This window comes from Lissotriton vulgaris, chromosome 12 (genome assembly GCF_964263255.1).
Source record: "Lissotriton vulgaris chromosome 12, aLisVul1.2, whole genome shotgun sequence".
NCBI lineage: Eukaryota > Metazoa > Chordata > Amphibia > Caudata > Salamandridae > Lissotriton > Lissotriton vulgaris.
The window spans coordinates 348,658,984-348,684,484 of record NC_141700.1 but is presented as its reverse complement, the minus strand read 5'-3'; the positions used below and the strand labels follow the sequence as shown (position 1 = coordinate 348,684,484).

Genomic DNA, 25,501 nt, shown 5'->3' with positions numbered 1-25,501 from the left:
TTTTTTTTTTTTTTTTTTTTTTGGTGTAAGAATTTTATTGCACTTTTGTTCACTACATACAAGACAAATCAGGTAACATCAATAGCTTGCCTGCCTACATCCTCATGGGCCGGCGTACAGCAACCACTATCAACAGCCACATTGTGAGATGCACACAGCCCATCAGCCGACATCCAGAGGACCGGCGGCGCCTTGTTAGCTAGAGTCCAGTCGCACGACAGTGCCATGGCCGCTGTCTGTTACATCAATAATCTTACTTTTTCAGTTTTTTTCCCTTTAAACTTATACGTAACGTAACTGTACATTCCCCAACTTGTAGTTCCCTCCCTGCATCCTCCCCCCTGCATCACAGCATCCTCCCTCCAAGGTGCCAGCGCTTTACATTCGTTCGTCCTATGTTGTCTCCATCAGAAGACCAATTACATCGCTTCTGATTCTGAATCTGATTTTCCATGTTCGAGTAAATAGTCACGTAGGTACCCCCAGTAGTCTCTGGGCCTAGAGCCAATCGGTAGTTCCTCCTCGTACGTGTTGAGCGTGTCTCGGCAATACACCATGTCTTCAATCCAGCGTTTCACCTCTGGTGCCCTTTTGCTATTCCAATGGATGGACACCCTCCTTTTAGCCAACAGGAGGGCAACCGCACAGAATTTACGCCTCAGGGCTCTCAAATTCGGAGTTATACCCAATAAACAAATTTTTGCTTCGCACGGCATGTTAACCCCCAACATTTCATTCAAAACCTGCATGACTTGTTCCCAATATCCCGCCACCTTTCTGCAGTGCCATGCTAGATGCATGAAGTCCGCATCCGCTTGTCTACACCGGCAGCAGTTGGAATCTTCCCGCAGGCCATGCTTGTGCAGCCTCTGGGGGGTGTGATAGACCTGGTGTAGGTATTTGTAATGTATAATTTTCAAATTCCCGTTGGGTGTCAGCATACCCGTAAGCATGCATGCGGTGTCCCATTCTACTTCTGTCAGGGGTTCTGCTAGCCCTGCACTCCATCTTTCCCTGGCCTTTTGTGTATTGTTTCCCACCGCCCCTTGTGTACTCGCATATAGTTTGGACACCCTGTGTGATGCTTTGGGCGTAGTCAAGAGCAGTTGTAGGGGCACCAGGGTTGTTGGCTCCTCTGGATATGTTGGGTAGTGTTCTCGTATTGCCCGCTGCAGCCTGTAGAAGTTAAAAGTAAACAGCGGAGATGGGTTTACGATGTAATGCAGTTTATCTAGTGTCTGGAATTCTCCATCTTTGTATAGGTCCCCTACTGTGTCTATTCCGGCCTGCCTGAGTAGATCCATGCCAACCCTTTCCTGTGTCACCGAGAGGGCTGGATGATGTGCTAGTGGGAGCGCGGGTGCGTACAGTGGCAGGCAACTTGCTTCCTTGCCTATTAGCCGCCAAGCCTCAGTGGTCGCGTTGACTGTATTAATATCCCGATCGTGTAGTCTGGTACGTTTGTGTGTGAGTATATTGGCCAATGGAATCGGGTCCGTGTCGCCCGCCTCCACCGCGACATGAGTCAGGAAGGGCACTTCATGATACCAAAAATGTGCGTATTGCGCTTGCGCGCACAAGTAATAGAGGTAAAAGTCTGGTACCCTGAACCCCCCCCTGGCATATGGCAATGTCATGGTGTGCAGGTCCATCCGCGCCTGCTTGCCCGCCCATAGTAAATTAAGCACTAGCGTTTTGATATTGCGGAAGACAGCGGCGGGGGGTTTTATTGGGATGTTGTTAAATAAATAAAGAAATTTCGGTAAGAGCACCATTTTTATTATCGCTGCCCTGTCCGCTAATGAGAGAGGCAGTCTGTTCCATTTCTTGATTTTATCCTCCAGGGTTGCAATTGCCCTCCCGTAGTTCGTCCTAATGACCACCTCTGGGTCTCTGTGGAACCATACACCCAAATATTTAGTGGGTTCGTCTTGCCATTCCAATGGATAGTCTAGTTTGATTGGTTTCGTGCTGTCAGTTAGTGCTAACACCAGAGACTTATCCCAGTTTATCTGTAGGCCTGCTTGGTGACCAAATTTTATATATTCCCTCAGTAGGGGATTGAGGTGTTGTTCCGGGTGTTTAACATATAACACCATGTCATCTGCGTACAATGAGATGTGTATGGGTCGGGAGGGCATTTGAATCGCTGAGTGGTGGTAGTGTTGTCGGATTTTGCAGGCTAGAGGTTCTAGCACCAGAGCGAAAAGCATCGGTGAGAGTGGGCACCCCTGTCTGGTACCTCTGCAGATTTGTATGGGTTCTGATATGTATCGGTTCACTCTGATGCGTGCCGTCAAGTCTGTGTAGAGCATCGCTATCCACCCTCGAAATATCCAGGGGAACCCCATGCGCGCCAGCACCGCGTGTATGAAGGGCCAGCCTATTGTGTCGAATGCCTTAGCAGCATCTAGGAGCACTGCCACAGCTTTCGTTTCCGGTGCCAGATAGTGTGCCAATGCGAACAGCGTCCGGGTGTTGTGTGTGGTGGCCCTGTCTGGAATGAATCCCGACTGGTCGGGTCTAATCAAAAGAGGCATGAGTGGCTTCAGCCTGTCTGCCAGCAGACTCGCTATAATTTTGGTATCCACATTTAACAAAGATAACGGACGGTAGGAGTCGCATTTAGTAGCGTCTTTGCCCGGTTTCAGTAGCGTGATAAGCAGGGCTTCCCTTAGTGAAGCTGGCAATTTCTGGGCCTCATGTGCCATCCCGTACATTCGCACTAAGTGCGGCGCAAGGAGGTCTACGTATTCCTTATAGAATTCCGCTACAAAGCCATCAGGACCCGGTGCTTTGTTGTTTGGTAGGCGCCTGATGGTGTCCGTGACTCCCTCTACCGTTATGGGGCGTTCTAGGTATTTTCTATGCCCATCTGCTAACCACGCCATTTCAATGTCTTCCATATAGTCCAGTAAGTCAGGTTGGGACGGTGAGGGGCGTGCCTCGTATAGTGTGCCATATGTGCCCATGAATGCTCGCAGTATACCCTTAGTGTCCGTGACCAACTCCCCGGTGCTAGTGGTTATGGATGTGACAGTATGTGGTGTTTTGCCTGCGCATATCTTTGCGGCCAGCTCCCTGCCGGGTCTCCCCCCCCTCTCCATACCTTCTCGCCGTGGCTCGTTTAGTGACGTAGTTAAGTTCGTCCGTTGCAAATTTAGCATGTTCCGTCAATAGCGACTGGATATCTCCTAGTAGCTTGGTGTCTCCCGTCTGTGTGTAGGATTTTTCTAGCGTTTGAATGGCCTGTTCCCTCGTGTGCAATTGGCGTCTGATATCCTTTAGGATGCCCGAGGCCGTACTGAGGCAGACTCCCCGGATAGTAGCCTTGAAGGCCTCCCACAGCAGACCTGGGTCTTCCGTGGTCGGGCCATTTAGATCGAAATAGTCCCCTATCGCCTTGTGTATGGTGGATGCGTATACTGGGTCTTTCAATGAGGCTGCGTTAAATCGCCAGGTGAAGGGTGGTGGGTCGTAGTGTGGGATGTTGACTTCCAAAAGTACCGGACTGTGGTCTGACAGCGTACGTGGCAAGTGTGTGATATCTACAACCCATGGGAGTATTGCTTGTGTGCCCAACCAGTAGTCTAACCTAGACCAACTGTTGTTCGCTGCGTTTATGTGCGTCGCTGCTGCCACTCCTGGGTTGCGAACCCGCCATAGATCTACCAACTTTATGTCCTCCATCACCTCTTTCACCATAGCCCTGGCATTTCCATGTTGTTCTAAGGTGTGAGCTGCTCTGTCTAGAGTGTCCTGCAGTGTAACATTAAAATCACCTCCCCACAGTACCTGCGGTGCCTGCATGTTAGCAATGTTGTGCCAGACCTTGCTATAAAACCCCGGGTCATCTATATTTGGGCCATATGTGTTCACCAATAAAATCTGCTGTCTCCTAAGTCTGCCCGCTAGCATAACGCTCCGCCCTTCTGCGTCTCTATGCACATCTGTGACTTCAAAGCCCGTACCCCTCCTGATCAATATGCTCACTCCCCGTGAGTACGTGGAGTAGTTAGAGTGAACCACGGTCTCAGCCCACCTATCCCCCAGCGTGGAAGTGCCGTTTCGGTCTAGGTGCGTTTCCTGCAAGAAAACAATGTTAATGTGCATTCTATCAAAATATGCAAATAGTCGTCGGATCTTCCTTGGGTTTCCCAGGCCCCTAATATTCCACGTTAGGAATTTCAGCGCGTTACTACGTGACATGAGCGTGTGTTTGGTGATGATTTGCACACTTCAGTTGGTCAGACATCATGTTACATCCTGCATGTGTGGTGCCATGGTGTGCCTCTTGCAGCATTGACAACATTCTTCGCTGATTGCAAACAGTAAGTACATTCCAGCATAGCCCCAAGGAGTTCGCCATGCTTCTTAGATACAGAGGTTGCAGTCGGTTAGCTTCTGATCCCCCCCCCCTCCCCCCACCCACTTCAGCGCCCAAACTGTGCCAAAGCCATCCCTGAGTTAACTTCAACTTTAACTTGAGCAGTAACTTATATGTCCAACAGAGTTCGGGGTACACCCGCCTGGGGGTGTCACCAGGTTCACACATCTCCACCCACGTAGTGGATGTGGACGGTCGTAAGTGTGTGTTAGAGTATAGCGTGATTGTGACATCCCCCAACCCCCCGCCTCCCACTAATCATAATGGCATCCCTACAGTGATACATCACAATGGGTCCGGACTCCCCCATGTCTCTAGTTCCGGCGTGTACATGGGCCATGCCGCTTAATGCGTGTTATGTCCCCTGTATGAGGATCCGTTGCGCCACCAGGTCGGCTATGGTCATGGCTACTTGTTCGCTGCCCCACATCTTGGCAGCCGGCCACCCCGACCCTCCATAGCAATAATGTTGTTTCGCATACTCACAGTTGACGTGCCACTTCCTCGGCTCTACAGCCTTCGGGGCCACACTTACTGTATGTCCTCAAATGCCAACCTCTCACGACCTGCGCCACCAATGTGGCCACTATGGTCCATGCGAATGTCTGCAGGCCAAACTGTTTTTGTCAGTCGCTACGCATTGGCGAAGTCCTTAATTTCATCTTGCTGGTTAGCGTCCTTCCCCGCTCATTCCACGTCACTGGTTGGTTCCGTTCTGTCGTGCTGTTTTCTCCTCTTGCCTTGTTGTTTGACAAAGTCTTGTGCTGCCTGCACCGTTTGTAGTACGACTGGTTTCCCGCCAGTTATGACTTTGAGCTTCGCCGGATATAGCATGGCGTACTCCAGTCCGAGTTCCCTGAGCTTCTTTTTGACAGGAGCGAATTCCTTCCTGGCCAGTTGCACCGCCATAGTGTGGTCTGGGTAAAACTCTAGCGTGTTCCCCTGGTGCGTTATTTTCCCCATTTCTCGTGCCAGCCTTAGGACCGTGTCTCTGTCCCTGTAATTTAGCATGCGGGCAATAATCATGCGCGGGGTAGCTCCGGGTTTCGGCACAGGCGCCAGTGATCGATGCGCTCGTTCCACCAGGAACACAGAAGATAGTTTGTCGGCACCAAAGATTTCTTTCAGCAGGGTCTCTATATAGGTCTCCATCTTCCCTGTGTTTGTGGATTCCGGCAGGCCCGAAATCCGCACGTTGTTCCGCCTGGACCTGGCTTCCTGGTCCTCAACCCTTGCTCGCAGGTGTTCTACTGTCTTCTCCAGGCCATCACAGGTCTTGGTTGTGGTTCTCTGGTCATCTTCCAGCTTTGAGATCCGCTGCTCCGCCTCAGTGAGGCGTCCGTCGTGTTGTTCGATTTTCGCCGCCATGTTGTCGACTCTTTGCACCACGTTGTCGAGTTTTCCGTGCATTTCCTGCAAACTTTGCTGTATTGCTCGCAGAACTGACTCCATGCCTGCCCCCTCCGTTGAGTCCTGGCCCCCTTCCACCTCCAGGTCAGTCGCGTTACTTTTGCCCTGGATCCGCTTTTCAAACTGGAGTTTGGTTTGATTCCGGTCAGGTTTCCCCATTTCAGGGTGCTGTTTGGACGGGTGCAGTTCAGTTAATTTTGGGCTGCTGCCTGATGTCGCGCTGGCTGCGGAGATAGCTCGAGGCACTGACACTGCCGCCCCCCCTCTGGCCGATCTGGTGGTCATCTAGCGCCTGGATGTAATTCGGCGCCCAACCCAGACACCTCCGTCCCTCTCAGGAGGCGGTTTCGCTGTCCGGGCTGTTGAGGCACTACAAGGGCGGTATTCCTTAGCCACACAACCCGCTGTGTGTAGGGGGGCAGACCCTGCGTGGGCGGTGGGGCCCGTGCTGTGTCGAAAGTTATTTGCTGCTGTGCATAGATCACAGGCGCCCCGCGTATTGCCTGGGCAGTCCGCTCACCTCCGAGGTTGATTCCTCCTGCGTGGTCCCGCTGATAGCGCCGGTACAAGGCATGTACTTAGGTCAACGCCGGGAGCCTCCCTTTATCGCCGGTTCACATGCGCGCCCCGCGCAGGCTGCTTACTTTGAGTTGTCGTCCGGCGGGAGCGTCCGCCGCCGCCTCCAGTCCGGTGCGTTTCACGGGCGCCGCCATCTTGCCTGTGGTGGAACGCACGCTTGTTTGTTGTGGCGCTGTGTCCAGGGGGCCCTCTCAAACTTCGCCGTCGTCGCGTTGGTGGTCAGTGGCCACGCATCAGGTGGCGCTGGGTGTGCACCTTCGTTGCGCTGCCTCTGGAGCCTCGGTAGGCACCGATCCGCCAGGTGTCCGAGGCGGCCATTTTGGTGATGTCGCAGCTCGGGGTCCGAGTTTTCGGCTGATTCTCCCTTTCACCGCATAGATCGCCTTACAGCGGTTACTCGGGACGATGTCCTCACCTTCCGATGCCCATTTCTGCCATCTCCGCTTATTTTTGTGGGGTTTCAAGGGGTTAAAGGCCGCTAGTTACGCGACCGTCCGGCGGAGCTGACAAGCTAGCCAGCCATTCCGCAGTGCGCCCTCTAGCGCCCCCAGACCTATTGGCATTTCCAATGCTTGCTTGTTGCGTTTGTGGGGAAAATATTTCCAGTAGCTGTAAATGAACAAAGACTAACTTGTGCCATAGACAGGCCTAGTAGTACAACTGACTACTGGCAAAATTACACAAGAGTCCGTCAGTCAAGCAAACTTTATTTGGCCTCTTTTTAGCCATAAAAGTACAAGAAAATAGGAATCCATTCATAAATATAAAATCAATACATCTTCATAAAGATGAGACCATTCCGGGTGAGTAGCGCGCTATACAAATGTCATGATTGATTGATTGATAAAAAATCGTCAGCAACACTTTTATATACCTCAGCAGTACTAAAAAATAACTGAAACATCTTAAAAACAAGACTGAATACGTGGCAAGATCCATTAAAAAGAATCCGTAAGACCCACGGAAAAATACGATCAGTCCTATGTACAAGAAATTGCTGCAGTGCCAAGTTCCCTATCTTTACACTGGTCCATATCTGCTTCTGATCCTCCAAGCCAGCTGGACAAAATTTACCACAGCAACACAAATCTTCATATTATCCAACTTTTGCAGAAAAGCATAGGCCTCCTTATGAGTCCTAATCTAAGAGGAGCGCAAGATTGGCAGCAGGTATCTCTTTCTCGAATAGGAGTATAAATGATAGAATAAAATTACGTGCACTGTGCTTTGCTATGCAACACTGTCACAGGCAGCAATGAGCCCCAAGGTACGTCCCTCGGAACCCCAACTAATAAGAGCAGCAGATTGAATAAAAATCTTGTTAAGTCAAACATGGGATTCAAGGTATAGAACCAGGAAAGATAGGGCTCAACCCCGTGTGACAGTTTGATTGAACTGTAACTGACACTGACACGCAATATATTAAAATGTGCCTGATGCAATCTAATCTGCCTATCCTCAAAAGCCTCCTTCACCTGAGGTATGACCTTTGCATTAATTTTCACAACATTGCCAGTCATTTCTGGCATCTCGAGCCCTGAGAATTCCGTCCTAATACATATATAAGCCAGGGAATTCCTTAAGCATTATCCAAAGCGAGGCAATATTCCAATACCTCCCTTGAAAGCTGCGCTTCCGGATTTCCCAGATCTGAAGCCCCAATAAGAGGGTTTTCAGTTTAAGCTTATCCCCCAAAGGAATCTTTCCACCTCTGAATGGCGTACAAAAGCTGGGGTGGATTGGGGCACTGCCAGTAGTCTTCGCAAAAAACCTATTCTCGACCTGCTGCTTTATCCCAGCACCCTTAAATCCCCAAACTCCTGCTCCATATGAAGCCACAGAAATACATTTACTCTTAGAAATGTTAATCATTTCTTTAATCTGCTTATGTCTGGGCCTCCTAGCAAAGGTAAAGACCGTCTTCATGGCTTTTTGACATTGGGCAGCCCAAGTGTTTTGCAACTTTTTATGGGGTAAATTTTGATACAGGGTTTGACCCAAATAAGTAAATGACTTCATTCTTAAACCTCCTGAGTCCATACTTCTAATATATACGACAAATATTTGTAACATTTGTGAAGGAAGTGCAACAGGGCAAATAGGGTTTTTAAGTTAAGGGCCATTTCTTTTATGTTCGGCTTGGGTTTTTGCAAGCACACAGCAATGGCATCTGGGATCTTTTTGTGTGGAGTTGTTTTTATGCGACAGTGTGCAAAAGACATTAAAAGTGCATTCCTGTACTTGGGAACATTTCCAGTGTATTCAAAAGACTGGCAAGTCTAAGACACTCTCATTAATACAACATTCTTCACGAGTGGCGGGCTTTATAATTTTATAGAGTGGATGTATATCCCAGGCTTGTGTCTAATCTCAACTTCTCCTCCTCTGTGAGGCATGAGTTATAATGACTGTAGAATGATAGAATTCTTAAACTTACACAGCCATAGCAGTATAATGTTAGCAGATGAAAAAGGCAGCTATTTATCTTTCATTCATTTATTAAACCTTGGGTCTTGCTTCATGGGAATCCTGTTGAAAATGAGCACAATTATAGGCCTATCGTCAGGCCTATGTTACCTGCTCTTGATCACTGGCACACAGTGGTCTTGTAGTGGCACCATACTGGGTCTATGAAACGTTATACTGGAATTGCCAACACAAGGTTGTGAAGGTTCCAGATGGTGACATCAGTTCCTTCTTTTCTGTGCCTCACAGACACAGTGGTCAGCCAAGCCAACTGTTTCTTTTTCCTTTATAAACCCATTCCGTGCTTTGTTATTACCAAGGCCCTCAGGTTTTCGGTCCTGCTAGAGTTTCAGGTGACAAAGATACCCATTCTCTGTGTCTATGTTAAAGGCATGGTCTGGCCTCGTGACCTGAGCCCTCCTGCACCCTATTGCTATATGAGCAATAGAAACTAGTCTATTAATGGTCTGGACATTAGATTTGACATCAAAATACAAATCAAAAACTTGTTCACAATTACAGATTTCTCCTGTGAGAACTCTTCATTGAAAATTCAGTACAACCTCAGGAAAAACTAGCACTTGTCCTCTTGTCCCCACAGCAAGCATAGGTTCAGAACCTGTACTTATTTTGAAAAAACGGCTCCTTTTGCAGGTATTTTTCCATCTTTGGGAACCACTGCAGAGTAGAATTAAGACTTTGACAATGCCTCGTTTCAATTTTTAGCTGCTCACTGGACGACTCTGGTGCACTCTGGAGGGGCTACTCACAGCTACCGTGTTTGACTCTTCCGTGCCATATGACTCCATTGAACTTATATCTCACGTCTGACTGGCTTCCAGTCTTGGACTCTTACAGTGCCACTGGTGCCCTTCTTGATTTCATGTAAATTGCCATTGTGCCAAGGTCGAGACCCTACGTCCTCTGGCTCTGCAAAGTGCCCTCCATGATTCATTCTCTTCTTACAAATCTTATTATAATGCAAGGAAAGGTTTTGCTGAATGGCATAAAAAAGGCACCAGCGATAAACCCGTGTCACCTTTATGGAGTTGCCTCGAACCACTCATTTTCTCGAGGCTTACCAATCAAATTATGAGGATAGGTTCTCCTGTGCGGACAACTCTCTCCTACCTGTGATTTCCCCTGTGATTTCCCCAAGGGAGTCACCTTGGATGGACATTCAGTTAATATGATGACAATTTGCCAAAGTTGTAAGGTTCTTGAACTGCCACCTGATGCTTCTTAAGCAAAGTGCAATTTATTTTCAATGATTCTTGCAACCAAACAAGAAGCAGAACCTTTTCTGCCTATTTATAAGACCCACATCACCTTCTGTGTTTTCTCAGCTCTTAAGTGATCTCAAAGAGGCAACATAGCAAACACTGCATACTGCTTTGGATGGAGGGAAGGTCAAAGGATTCTGGTGTAGAGCTTTGTCACTCCTAATTGCATTCCAAGCTCCTAAATGCATTCCAAGCACAGACGATCGGTTGTTTCTGGACTTCTCTGGTAAGTCATTGGTAAATGGTCCATTTCTAGATTGGTCACCATGTGCATAAGACCATTTTGCATGAAAGGAGGTCCCTGAAGGTTTGACAGTTCAGTCAACTAGACAAATAACCGCTACTTTTGCACTGTGTGGGTGTGGGGCTGGGGGGGGCGGGGGGGTTGGGGGGGGGGTTCTTGTTATGAATATTGATCAGCCAGTTCTTCCTCGATTCATCCAATAGAAGAATTAGGTAACCTTCTTTCTGATAGGCACTTCTCTCCTCCAAATTCCTCATTGCTCTCCTGTCTCGCCTCCTCTTGAACATTTATCAACTTTTATAACATCCTTTCAGTCAGTCATGTTTTGTTCAGACCATAATAGTTTCTTAATCCACTTTTCTTTTCATCCTGGTGAAACTGACATCACAAGCATCTAGTGGCGCCTTTATGGATCACTGTTACTTCTGGTGTGGCTTCCTGGCACAAAGATTTGCTTAAAATCTGCTGCAGCAGCTTGAGGACTAGAAAGGTCTTTAGACCAGGAATCTGCGGGAAGATATGTATTAATTAGACAGGAGATTACTTAAGTGAAGTAACTTATTCAACAGGCCTGATCAGCCACCCCATTTCATCCGCCAGCGGACCTTGACTATGGTGGGGCAGCAAAATATGGATGAGTTTGGGAACCTCTAAACTAAGAGTGCATTATTGATTTTAAAGGTAAGTAAAACCTCTTCAGAATAACCAGCGCATTAGACATGGTTTTTAAATGCTTACAAACTCATCTGAACGGCCCCCCTAAATTGACCTGCATCAAGGAAACCTAATTTTTTTTTTGCAACTTGTACATTTCTTTCAAAGTAAAGGGTGGTTGCATGTTCCTTAATTTTGTATAAGAGTTTATGATGTATGGGCACCAGTGCTTTCAGTGCTGTTCGTTCGAGAGGCGAGTGCGTATTTCCCAGGGTGGCTCAACTCAATTATTTTCTTAGTTGTGGTAAAACAGTAAGGTATTCGCTGCTTTCAGCATAACCTACAGGAGGTGAGTCTGAAACGGCTGGAAACACGTTAAGTAATCCCATTTACAAATTTAAACGAATGGCCTGAATGTGAATTTCAATCTTTGAATCTGCTGATTGGCAGTGTAATTTATTTGGGCGGCTGAATGTTAGTCACAAAGAGCGCGTGAAACCAGCACGGGGAATGAAATGCAATAGTGCCCGCAGAACGCGCTCGCGCTGCCCCTTGACGCGGATGAAAGCGCGCCGGTTCTCACAGACTCCTCTTCCCGCCAGGCCTTCTCGCTGTACGAAGATGAGATCAGCGACTCGAAGGCCCAGCTGGCCGCCATCACGCTGATCATCGGCACGTTCGAGAGGATGAAGTGCTTCAGCGAGGAGAACCACGAGCCGCTGCGGACGCAGTGCGCGCTGGCGGCCTCCAAGCTCCTGAAAAAGCCCGACCAGTGCCGCGCCGTGAGCACCTGCGCCCACCTCTTCTGGTCCGGCCGGAACACGGACAAGAACGGGGAGGAGGTGAGTGAGTGCGCTCTCAGGCGCCAAGTCTGTGTTTCTGCATTTTCACACTGATGATTCTTTTTGCCCTTGAAATGTTATTGATTTTTTTTATGTTACCTATATAAATGGAGACATTTTCAGACACTTGGTGTGTTGGTGAGAATCACAAATTATTAACTTTAGCTTCCAGTCACCGTCTGGTCTTGGAACCTATTACCATTTCTTAACAGATAGAAACCTGTGTTCAGTATATCTCATTTCTACCCCTTACAGTTCATTTAATTGGTACGTTTCTAGGTTTGGACTCTTTCTGCAGTCATTCTGACTGGGTTTCCAGACCTTCTTGCAGTGGAGTAGGACCAGCTAGAGTGGTATGTGGATCCACTCCGACTCTGCCATTGTGCAGTAATGTTCACGAGGGCCTCAGCAGTATAACACCACCTGTTTAGTTCAACTGGCATGCACACTGCTCAAGTTCATGTATGAATGAAGGGCGTGGGGAAAGCTCACCCAGGCGCCACTCTTCTCCTTTTATTGGCTGAGCATGACAGTCACCCTGTCAGGCCCATCCAGCGAAGGGAGGAGGCGAGGAATTAAGGGTGATAAATCAAAGCTTCCCGGCCTGCTTTTTTTCTGGCTTTCATTGTCTACCCAAACTGCCTGTCCAATACAGCCTCAAGCCTGACCCGGCACTTGTGCGGTGTTGGGTCATGAACAAGGAGCGCTGCTCGCTGCGCCTTGCATCCTTTGCTGCTCTGAAAGGCTATGCAGCACTTCGGCATATGTTTACGTCCCCCACACCACCAAATCTCGTATTGCGGTATTTACTTCCATGTTCGATTGCTTACATGACGCATAGTTACGTTGACTTATCATACAAGGTAAAATGGACACACAATGGCATTGACTGGCACAAAAGGAAAATAGGGGTCATAACCTGACATTAATTAGCGTGTGACAGAAGGGTCATGACATTGACCGTTGTATGGGGTAATTGAGACACATCATGTTATTGACTGGCACATAGAGGATAAAAGGTGGGTGGGACACATCAGAACATGGGAGGGTGGGGGTAAACGTGCAGGTCATGGCATTGACTGGTATGTGTACAAACTGGCATTTCGTGGTCATTAACAGACACTAGAAACAAGGAGGCACGTCATTAGTGTTGGATGTCATGTGAAGAGATGTTGGGACCTATAGCCAATGATTGGCATATGGGGCAAAAGAGCGGCACTTCTAGCATATACAATCAATCAATCAATCAGTGACACTTATAAAGCGCGCTACATACCCGTAGGGTCTCAAGGCGCTGGGGGGGGGGGGGGGGTGCCGCTACTGCTCGAACAGCCAGGTCTTCAGCTTCTTCCTGAAGGAGAGGTGGTCTTGGGTCAGGCGCAGGTCGGACGGGAGGGAGTTCCAGGTCTTGGCGGCCAGGTATGAGAAGGACCTTCCTCCTGTAGTCGCTCTTCGGATGCGGGGGACGGCGGCGAGGGCGTGGTTGGCTGATCGGAGGTGGCGTTTGGGAGCGTAGAAGTTGACTCGGCTGTTGAGGTAGCTCGGGCCTTGGTCGTGTAGGGCTTTGTGTGCGTGGGTGAGGAGGCGGAAGGTGATTCTCTTGTTGACGGGGAGCCAGTGAAGGTCTCTCAGATGTCCGGAGATGTGGCTGGATCGTGGGATGTCGAGGATGAGTCTGGCTGAGGCGTTTTGGATCCGCTGGAGTCTCTTCTGGAGCTTGGCGGTGGTACCGGCGTAGAGGGCGTTACCGTAGTCCAGTCGGCTGGTGACGAGGGCCTGGGTGACGGTCTTCCTGGTCTCTGTGGGGATCCACCAGAAGATCTTCCGTAGCATGCGTAGGATGTTGAAGCACGCAGAGGAGACGTTGTTGACTTGCCTGGTCATGGAGAGGGAGGAGTCCAGGATGAAGCCCAGGTTTCGTGCATGGTCTGTCGGTTTGGGTGCGGTGCCCAGGGCGGGAGGCCACCAGGAGTCGTCCCAGGCGGAGGGTGAGGAGCCCAGGATGAGGACCTCCGTCTTGTCCGAGTTCAGTTTCAGGCGGCTGGTCGTCATCCACTCGGCTACCTCTTTCATCCCTTCGTGCAGGTTGGCTCTGGCGGCGGCGGGGTCGTTGGTCAGGGAGAGGATCAGCTGGGTGTCGTCGGCGTAGGAGATTATGCTGAGGTGGTGTTTGCGTACGATGGCCGCGAGGGGGCTCATGTAGACGTTGAAGAGGGTGGGGCTCAGGGATGATCCTTGGGGGACGCCGCAGATGACTTCGGAGGCCTCTGACTTGTACGGTGGTAGGCGGACTCTCTGTGTTCTTCCGTCGAGGAAGGAGATGATCCATTCCAGCGCCTTGTCCTGGATTCCGATGTTGCTGAGGCGCCGTACTAGGATGCGGTGGCAGACCGTGTCGAATGCCGCGGAGAGGTCTAGGAGGATGAGGGCCGCTGTTTCTCCATTGTCCATCAGGGCTCAGATGTCATCGGTGGCGGCGATGAGGGCGGTCTCGGTGCTGTGTTTGGCTCGGAAGCCGGACTGTGAGGGGTCGAGGGATCCGTTCGTCTCGAGGAAGGCGGCCATCTGCTTGTTGACGGTCTTCTCGATGACTTTGGCTGGAAACGGGAGAAGCGAGATGGGGCGGTAATTCTTGAGGTCGGTGGGGTCCGCTGTTGGTTTCTTGAGTAGAGCGCTGAGTTCGGCGTGTTTCCAGCTCTCAGGGAAGATGGCGGTGTCGAAGGAGGTGTTGATGATGTCTCGCAGGTGGGGTGTGATGACAGCGTCGGCCCTGTTGAAGACGTGGTGAGGGCAGGGGTCGGTCGGTGATCCGGAGTGGATGGAGTTCATCGTGCGGATGGTGTCTTCGGTGCTGATCGGGGTCCAGGCGTGGAGGGTGGTGGTGGGGGGGGGTGGTTGGTCGGTCATGGTGTGCGTTGGTTGGTTGTTGAAACTGCTGTGTATGTCCGTGATCTTGTTGTGGAAGTATGAGGCGAGGGAGTTGCAGAGGTCTTGCGATGGGGTGATGTCGTTGTTTCCTGCGCTGGGGTTGGAAAGCTCTTTCACGATGTTGAAGAGTTCCTTGCAGTTGTGTGCGTTGTTGTCCAACCGGTCCTTGAATGCTGTTTTCTTGGCGGCGCGGATCAGCTGGTGGTGTTTCCGGGTGGCAAGTTTGTAGGAGGTCCTGTTGTCCGGTGTTGGTTCCCTTTTCCAGACTTTCTCGAGGGCTCGGCAGTTCTTCTTGGAGCTCTTGAGTTCGTCGGTGAACCATGGGGCCTTCTTGCTGCCGGGTCTGCTAGGCGGGGTCCTCAGCGGGGCGAGTTCGTCCGCGCAGTTGCTGATCCACTTCGTGAGGTTGTCGGCGGCCAGGCTGGGGTTCGCTGAGCTGGCAGGAGGGTGCTGGCTCAGGGAGGTGGCGAGCTGGTCTGCTGTGATCTTGTTCCAGCTTCTGCGGGCGGTCTGTTGCTGGTGATGGTGGGTCGTCGTTCTCTTGAAGGTGAAGTGGACGCAGCTGTGGTCCGTCCATTGAAGCTCTGTGGCGTGGCTGAAGTCGATGTCTGTGCTGGATGAGAAGACGGCGTCGAGTGTGTGTCCGGCGAGGTGGGTGGGGGTGGACACCAGTTGCTTGAGTCCCAGGTTGGCGAGGTTTTCGAGCAGGGTGCTGGTGTTGTGGTCGTTGTTGTTCTCCAGATGGAAGTTGAGGTCTCCGAGGAGGATGTAGTCAGCGGAGGGGAGGGCATGCGGGCTGATGAAGTCGGCGATGTCCTCGCTGAATTGCGTGCGTGGTCCAGGGGGTCGGTAGATCAGGGTGCCTCTGAGGGTGGTGTTCGGGTTGGTGTGGATCTGGAAATGCAGGTGTTCGGCGCTGGTCAGGGTGTTGTCGGTGCTGGTCGTGAGACGGATGGTGTTCCTGTGGATGATGGCGATGCCTCCTCCCATCTGGTTGGCGTTTCGGTCCCTCCGGACGATCTTGTAGCCCTCTGGGATAGCGATGGCGATGTCGGGAGCTGAAGAGGCGTTCATCCAGGTCTCCGTGAGGAAGGCAACGTCAGGGGCTGTGGCGTCTAGGAGGTTCCAGAGTTCGATGGCGTGTCTGTGGACGGAGCGGGTGTTGAGCAGGATGCACTTGAGGTGGGTGCTGCTGGTGTTCGACTTGGCGGGTGCTGGTGCGGGGCTGGTCCGGATGCAGGAGAACTTGCAGGTGTGGCAGCTGAAAGGTCCGTGGGTGCGTCTTGGAGTGGCTTGGTGGCATTCTGGGAGTCGGCCGGTGTTGAGAGCGATGAGGGTGGCGGCTGAGTACGTCAGGCGGGTAGGTCGAGGTCTTCGAGGTCCAGGGGTCCTGGCGCTGGTCGCGATCCGGTCGCGGACGGGCGCAGACGGGCTTACCTTTGGCGCGCCTTCGGCGCACAATCGGCGCGCCCGCTGCGCGTGACCGCTGCGCGTTCGCACGGTCGCCATTTAAGGCGAAGTGCGCGGGTGGGCGGAGCAGCTGGGAGGCGGGGAGGGTTACAGAAGACAAAAAAGGGGCGGGGACAAGCGGCGGTGGCGGGAAGGGAGGGCGGGGGGCGGCGAGGTAGGCGGACAACAAGGAAGGAGAGCAAACACGGGGAAAATGAAAATACAATAAAACAGGCACAAATAAACGCTAAAACAGGGGAAAAAAAGAGAGTTAAACCAAGCAAGCACAAAATAACGTCAAAACAAGGGCAAAAACACTCGCAGCGGCGGCAGCCGGCAAACGAGGCAGCAGCGAGGCAGAGGGCAGGCAAGGGGCACACGCAGCAGCTGGTGGCCGTGCGGCGCGGGGGTGTCCCACAAGTGGGTCACACTCACCTGCGTCGCACGGTCGCCATTTAGGCCAAGTGCGTGGGTGGGCGGAGCAGCTGGGAGGCGGGAGCGGGGAGGGTTACAGAAGACAAAAAAGGGGCGGGGACAAGCGGCGGTGGCGGGAAGGGAGGACGGGGGCGGCGAGGTAGGCGGACAACAAGGAAGGAGAGCAAACACGGGGAAAATGAAAATACAATAAAACAGGCACAAATAAACGCTAAAACAGGGGAAAAAAAGAGAGTTAAACCAAGCAAGCACAAAATAACGTCAAAACAAGGGCAAAAACACTCGCAGCGGCGGCAGCCGGCAAACGAGGCAGCAGCGAGGCAGAGGGCAGGCAAGGGGCACACGCAGCAGCTGGTGGCCGTGCGGCGCGGGGGTGTCCCACAAGTGGCGTTTGATTTTAATATCTCTTGTTTTGCCTTAGCTCTTCCCTATTCTATTTTAGTAGTCATTTTTTTCTATTATGATGATTATTTTCACAAGTTTGTTTCTTTTATTGTTTGTTTGCCGTTAGGCTTATTTTAATTTGTTTTGGGCACTATTCAGCCTTTTTAGGTTTCGCCTGGCGAACAGCTGCGCAAGCAGCGTTTCGCGCAGGCGAAAACTTTTGTTTACCAGTATGTGGCTTATTCCCGCCTCTCTGTTCCATTGGCTAGCTCCATAAATGGAGGCTAGCCATTGGAAGAGAGAGGCGTCCGTCATTCTGAGAGGCGACTCGTGGGCGTTCCTGAGATTTTTTCTCATCCAGCCCCTTTGTTGCCGTCATTGCGGCGGTGGGCGGTTCCTATTTTTTTGGGGGGGGAAGGTTTGCTTTGGTCATTGTAGGCCGACCGCTGCCGGAAGAAGTCCAGGTGAGTGTTTTTTCTTGCCTTCTGCTTTGCCTTTCTTGCCGTTTGCCGTTCCCGCCCCCCCTACCGCTGTCCGTGCCTTTCCCGCCTCCCCCTCCCGCTGTCCGTGCCTTTCCCGCCCCCTCCCGCTGTCCGTGCCTTTCCCGCCCCCCTCCCGCTGTCGTGCCTTTCCCGCCCCCCTCCCGCTGTCCGTGCCTTTCCCGCCCCCCCTCCCGCTGTCCGTGCCTTTCCTGCCCTCCCTCCCGCTGTCCGTGCCTTTCCTTGTTCTGTTTCCAACCCGACGATATTGCACTGGGTTTACCCATCTGTTTTGGGCTCAGTGAGTTGCCGGTCATAGGTTCCACATGCTGTATTATAGCTCAGCTGGCTCTAACTCCTGCTGCAGAGATTCGTGTATTTTATACTAGCCACATGTAATCTGTGTAAGACATCTCTGTGGGTTAATGAACCTGCGGAGGACATCTGTTTGGAACGTGTCGGTTACATTCCCAGAAAGATAGGTCAGTGGGTTAACACGTCAGCTTCACTCCGCTGTGTGTAACATGCAGAGTAACTTTCCATTATTATAGGACAATTGGTTAATGCACCTCTTTCAAAGATCAGTATTTAACCTTGAGGTTATACTGCATTCCAATCCCACTTAGATGTCTCATGAGGTAAATGCGCCAGCTGCGTACATCTGCATGCATTTGCATTTTACACAACAAGCCAGATAGTACTGTGGATTGATGAGCCTGAGGTCCACGTGCGTCCTCGTCCATAAGAAGCACCATCTCGCACTCGTCCTTCCCTTTACTGAACATAAAAGCGCCAAGATGCAAGTCAGAGGGTGATGTCCGACGTAAATATTACCGCGGCCCTCCCTTTCCTTTGTGCAAGAGGTTAGACTGGGATAGCGGCGTGGGTGGGGGAGGGCGCTTCTTCTTGTTAGATTTACCCCCCTAGAAGCCGACACATAGAAATTAGCGCGGGAGAACATCTGGCGTCTGAGTCTGCCTTCACATCGCCAGCTGTGCTGGCGTTTTTTTAAAATTCAAAGTATGTATTGTATATTTTACCTCATGGTTCGCAGAAGGCAGAGGTGTGGGGCGTGCGAGGCCCCGCCGCCAGTTCTCGTTAGGCTCTCACAGTCTTGGCTGTACACTGTAATCATTTTTTTTTGTTGCAGTTTTATATAGCGCAAACTCCACCCGAAAGTATCGGAGCGCTTTACACGAGCGCCAGTTACATTACATAAGGACACGTTCCTTTTTAGTAGGGACGGGGAGATTAAGTGATTTGCCCAGAACACAGGATGTTGAGCGGACGCCGAGACTCGAGTCTGATGGTAGAGGTGTAGCACAGCGGCCAGGGTGCCAGGGTGCCTGACTCCGGACCATGGGGTTCAGTGTCCGCTACCCACGACAGGTTAGCCCAGTGAGACTCTGGGCAATACCTCGCTCAATCTTCCCGTGGGCCCCCAGCGCCAGGGCACCTCTCCGGAGGTAGCTGTGCACTTTACAAATGCTGGTATTTCATTTCCCCTGTTCAAAAGGCGGCAGCTCTGGCCCTTACGCCACCTCAGTGCTACCAGGAGCAGCTCCTCTACTGTGGGGAAAGCCACTGGGCTGTTATTAAGTCTGTTAGAAGCTCCGTCTGGGAGAGAGTGTGAGAGCCACGGAAGGAGGCTGATGTGGATCCGTGATCCTATGAGAGAGAGCGACAAAAGTGGCTCAGGTGGATTTAAGTGGCACCCGTGAATAGAGCTAGAGACCTCACTGCTAAAGTCCCGGCGCATGCACATAAAAGAAAACACCACTGTAAGAGGTGCCCTCAGCAGGGATGCCTACCACTGAATGGGCATACCCTGTCCCTATACAAGCTGCAGGCACTGCGGGAAACGCTTTAATTTCCGAAACACTCAGGTCAGCACATTCTTATGTGGTGCGAGTCTGGCTTCCAAAATTCCCTCCAGCACCTAGAGGCGGCCCGGCTAACAACACTCGCTATATTCCTGCTATCTCATATCTTTTATAATGGGTTCTATGCAAATGCCTGGAGATACCGTACCATTTACTTAAGCAGCATGTCGCTTTCTGATGTTATGCTACTTGTAATACCATGAGTGGCCTCTTATAGCAACTTATTACAGCTGAACTCTGAGTCACAATAAATGCCGGCCTCCATAGCTCGCACAGGCTGCTAAAAGTGGTCCCTTGGGAACAATAAGGCATGTAGATCACACATATAAAAGAAAGAGGAGAAGGAAACAGAGAGATAGTTAAATGTCTAGACATATAGGCATCAGGACATCAATTGAAGTCATATATATCAAATGTATTACCCAGTCAGTAACATGTTACTAACATAACATAATAACAGTTGGCTTATACCCTGCCAAACCAGATTTGACCTATCTTGTCAGAAATTTGCGAAAGATTAAGCTATTGACATTGTAAATGACAATGCCATTTATTTATCTGTTTTCAAAACCAACACATAAATAAACAATTTGTCATTTACAATGCCAATAGCTCTAACTTTGTCAAAGGTGAAACCGTTGCATTGTAAATGCTTGTTATTATGGTAAATGTGTATTACAAATAACATCTAAACAAACGTGCACATGGTAAAACAAACGCTTTCCAGCCTTGACTAGTACAATGAGGTTTATCGGGACGTATAGCGTGGCATTGGCTGTCATTTAGAGGACTGGTATAGGAGGGATCATGGCACAGACGGTTATTTAATGGACTGGCATATGAGGGGTTATGGCATTGACTGTCATTAACCGGGATGCCAATGATTGACCTACAAGAGTAGAGAGGGATAAGGATGGGATTGGCTATCAGAGAACCTATAATGGCATTGGTGGTAACTGGCAATCTGAGTGTGGGGGGGGGGGTCCTGAGGCACACAGATACATGTATTTTCTTATGGGAGGCAACTGGGTCACATCCTAGTATTGACCCCTACCCCGTGTGATCTAATTTTAGGTAGTGAGCTGAGCAGGAGAGTATATTAGTTCTAGACACAGTCTGCCACTTTTACCCACAGTATTCAGCCCTTCTAATTCGCTTTTGATGCAACTCCTTTCCATTTGCCTACTGTTCACCATCCTCAGCCAGTCATTCATGTTTGGGACCTCCTGGCTAAGTCAATGAAACACAATTCCTTTTGCTGATACCAGAATGGAGGAATCAGCCTACTTGTGCACTACATGCTTTAATTTGAAAGGATTACAATTTGGGGGGCGGCCCTTTGGTTATAAAATGTTCAGTTTGGGCCCATTTTTGCTAATTTCCTCCAGAGAAATAATTACTGAAATCCTACATAATGCGCCTACCCGCTTGCACTGTAAAATCTGTATTGGATACCATACTCCATCTGATGTAAAGTTCTCCAGTCGCAACTTGCTTTTTAATATTAACAATGTGTATTTGCTTAGAGTACTTGGTTGCTTTGACTAGCCAATTGTAGGACAGATGTGGCGAATTTGAGGCATTAGCATTCAGTTTATAGGGATATGTGCTCACCTGATGGCAGTACATGCCACAGTATGCAATACATGATCACATGTTCATGTGAGACAAAATCATTGGATTTACAAAAAATCTTTCAAACTGATATTTGCATGCGGATTAATGCTGATTTAGGAACACGTTGCGGATGTTATGGCAGCATTTCTGTGATCAAAGAAGGTGTTTTCATGATACATGGGTTGTTACACCATGGCTCATATGGATCAGTTTCACAATACTTTGTCATTGTGCTTTTTTTTAGGGCGTGGGGCAGGAGCAGTTTCTTGGCTGCCACCCCTACCCCGAGAGGTCAGAGGTGCGGGTTTGAGGGAAGCACCAGGGAGTGGGTGTGAGGAGGAAACACAGCACATGCAGAAGAGCAACACACAGCAGCAGGAAGAGAAGCACATGAGCAAGAAAGCAACACAGAGGGCAGGGTAGACCGTCTTTGGTGGGTGAGAAGCACACATGAATTTGCAACATGGAGCGCTGGGTGTGGGTATTTGACAGGAGCAGGGGAGAAGTACTCAAGGGGGAGAACTGTACACGTGCATTCTCATGACATGCTTAAGCAAAAAGAAAAAAATAGTTCCCTAAAAGTGAGCAATGGAAGAATAGAAGCCTGCGAATTAGAGAGATGTTAAAGAGGCCATGTTCCAGGGAGGTACAAACACAAGATGGCGCAAGGAAAGCTGTGGAATAAGATGCAAGCCAATAAGAGGGACGATAAAGTGACTCAGTGGAAATCAGTGGTGGGCTTTAAGCCCCAGTAACTTCTTGGTAAACCCACAATAGGTTTTTTGCTTGACTGGTGAACTCTACATAAAAACGTGCATCCTACCAACATGCATACCTAGATTACTTTAGCTGCCTGAAAACTTGATTTTATTGGGAAGGGAGTGTAAAAGGCAAAACATTTTATATTCACTTTATTGGTTTGTTAACCTAGTCGAATCTGCACCAAGTTTGGTTGGACATCATGAAGGAAAAAACCATTTAGAACAGCATTAAGACACCAACATTAATATAAGTCCATTGGCATAACTACATTCTAAGATTTCCAGTAGGGATACAAGATTATGGTGGTGGTGGGGCAGGGGAGTCTTCTGGTTCAGACGAGGCAGTTTGCTTAACTCAAAGGGCAGTGAAGCTTCCATGTATTCTGTAGGGGTTAGAGGTGTAGACCTGCGCTGCTTCCACACTTGCACTAGATGGTGGTCAGAGTAAAGTAATATGGCTTTTGTACTGTGATCTAATTTTAGGTAGTGAGCTGAGCAGGAGGTATATTAGTTCTAGACACAGTCTGCCACTTTTACCCACAGTATTCAGCCCTTCTAATTCGCTTTTGATGCAACTCCTTTCCATTTGCCTACTGTTCACCATCCTCAGCCAGTCATTCATGTTTGGGACCTCCTGGCTAAGTCAATGAAACACAATTCCTTTTGCTGATACCAGAATGGAGGAATCAGCCTACTTGTGCACTACATGCTTTAATTTGAAAGGATTACAATTTGGGGGGCGGCCCTTTGGTTATAAAATGTTCAGTTTGGGCCCATTTTTGCTAATTTCCTCCAGTGAAATAATTACTGAAATCCTACATAATGCGCCTCCCCGCTTGCACTGTAAAATCCGTATTGGATACCATACTCCATCTGATGTAAAGTTCTCCAGTCGCAACTTGCTTTTTAATATCAACAATTTGTATTTGCTTAGAAAACACAAACAGAATCAAATGGGCATTAGTTATAGTGGCATAGCATTTTCTGTATGTTCTGAATCTCTGAACTTAGTCTGCTGCCATCGTATTAAAAACATGGCTTCCCCGGGTCGAGCTAGGTATACCACAAATTAATGAATGAAAGATGACTTCAGCTTTTGCTTAAAACCTTTCAGATCTTAATCAGTATTTCTAACATTTTTGTCATCCTCCTTGGTTGGTTCATTTGTACTTTATGGACAGTTTGTGATGTAGACTGTGGAAAAGCTCTTTGTACAGTATTCTACTACCACGTTATATTTCTAGATATTCTGTATCACATTCGGTAAGTCGAATATAAACGGTCTGTCACAGGTTCTTGAGAACATTAAAAGCACAAGTCAATATTATATTCTTAAAGGTATTTGTGCTTTGAGGAGTCTTTTTTTTTACATCTTACAATATGAACGTGTCTTGCCAAATTAGTTTCTTCCACTCTGGACAGAGACCAGCCATATGAAAACATTACTTGGTCCACCTCCACTAGGAACAGTGCAGCCTGAACTTTCAGGCCAGATCCCCTTTAGATGGAAGCACAAGCAACCTCAGACCGGTTTTGGCCTATTTAGGTCTTCTCAGTAATGTAGAGTTAAAATCTAGTAGCACAGTAATAACAGGACCCCCCAAAAAATGGGTGGAATGCTTGAATTCGTGTCAACCATTGGTAATGTTGTGGGTCGTGTTCTAGTCCATTGTTCTTTTGTCCATTATGCCACTCTAGAAAGAGGCCAGCCATATGCAAATCCCACATGATCCAGCTCCAACACAAACAGTTGAGCCTGAAATGCTAGACGAGTTCCTCCCTGAAGGGCAACATAAGCAACCCCAGACTGGTTTTGTACTTTGGCCTCATCAGCGATGTTCACCTTAAGGCTGGTGACAGTGAGGACAGCAACTACAGCGTAGCATACCAATTCCACATGGGGTGTCTCGCTTAGAAAAACAAAAACTGATGCGTGGAGTGACTGAATTAATCTCAGCTAAATACACGGGCAGCATTCCAATCCATCATTCAAAAAGACGGACGAGAATATGCCCCTGAGTAATTACCAGATCTGATGTTATTTCAAGCATTTTGTCTGTCAACGTTTTGTTTTTCTAAGTGCCGCATTAGACAAGAACACACCATTGCAGGAATGGGTCACTGATCATATGTAAACACAAAGAATACTTGCACTGTGGACATGTTCATCACAAAACAGCTCAGTGGATTAAATCCTATCCTGGGTCTCTTCAGGTTCAACTAGTGTTTAACTTGTAATGCTGTTTAGCAAAGCTAGATGATTGGGACTTTCATATCTCTGGTTTAAGCACAGCAGATTCATCAAGGGTTTCGGGTATTCAGACATTACCAGCACAAAAATCTCCAACTTAGGCAACGGAATCCTGATAGTTGTCACTAACATAGTTGTTTTGGATGCCCAAATGCACTTCAGCAGATAAATGCCCATCCTTACAAAAGCACCTCTCCAACAAGATGTCCGACTCCTCATGTTTGCCTTTCCTGCTTCCATACGTTCCCAAGCTCCCTGTACAACGAACTGTTCCAAAACAGGCTGTAAATGGTTTCTCTGTGCCTTGACCTGTTATTGGAAAGATTTACAGTATGTCAGTATAAAAGGAACAAAGCTCAGGCTGCGTATTGTGAATAGGCCCCAGTTTCTTATTAAAAGGAATTTTGTTAATTTTTAAGACCTTGGTGTGTTCACCGCAATCAGGTTGTGTTCGAGCAAACTGTCCTCTTCAGGTCCTGAGTAGGCCAAAATTGCCTTGCTAAGAAGGGTCTACCTATTGAAGCAAAGTTTTGTTTAGGTTCTAGCAGCCAGATTCATGAAGATGAATAGCGCTTGCAAAGGGCTTTGCGAGCGCAATTTTTGCATTTGGGATTCATCATCCCAAATGCAAAAATCGGTAATAGCGAATTCGCAAATTTGCGAGGAATTACATTTAAGGAATCTCTATTTGAGATTCCTTAAATGCAATTCTTCATCCATTTTCAAATTGCGAATTCGCTATTTCGGGCCGCTATTTACCGCGAGGTCAAACCTCGTGGTAAATAGCGAAAACTTAGAAAAATGCTTTTAAAAGCATATTTCTAAGTTGCATGTTGCACACACACATGTCCTTTGGACATGTGTGTGCGCAACACCTGTTTAAATTTGCATTTAAGGGGTGCTACAGGGTGTCCTTTGGACACCACTGGCACCCTTTAAATCGCTATCTTATTTGCGATTAGCTAATTGCTAATCGCTAATAAGGAATACTCCCCATTCATTCCTATGGGCCTGTTGGCCCATAGGAATGAATGGGGAGTGTAATAGCGATTCCTTATGAATCGCTATTAAAGACTCGCAAAACGATTCTTTGATGAATCAGGCTGTAATTTCGGCAACTACTCTGCTGAAGGTAGCAACATTTTTCTAGAGTTTGGGACATAATGTTGACCTTCCTTCTTTTGGGATACAAATTTGTCAGTGAGTTTGGGTCTTGCTTTCAGACTGGCTTTGGCTTGAGGGACCCATGGTGGAGATGGACTTGCGCATAACTTAATCTCCTGTCAGTAGACTTTCACAACAAAAATGGTTATTTAACTATCCTTCATTGCTTCAGAGTGAAAAACCTTAGACCAAAGATAATAATTTTTTTACATGTATTTAATTAGTTAAATTCAATTAGTTAAAATACCACAGAGTTGTTTGTAATTAACCTGTAGAACAAAGCCA

General features: G+C 48.8%; 1 protein-coding gene across 1 annotated transcript in view; it reads left to right on the top strand.

The window, feature by feature from the left end:
* Positions 1-25,501, top strand: part of VPS35 (VPS35 retromer complex component) — a 526,314-nt gene that overhangs the window by 390,621 nt on the left and 110,192 nt on the right. The window contains exon 15 of the mRNA XM_086945112.1: positions 11,626-11,865. Coding sequence (XP_086801238.1) covers positions 11,626-11,865 — 240 coding nt within the window. The remainder of the gene's footprint in view (positions 1-11,625; positions 11,866-25,501) is intronic.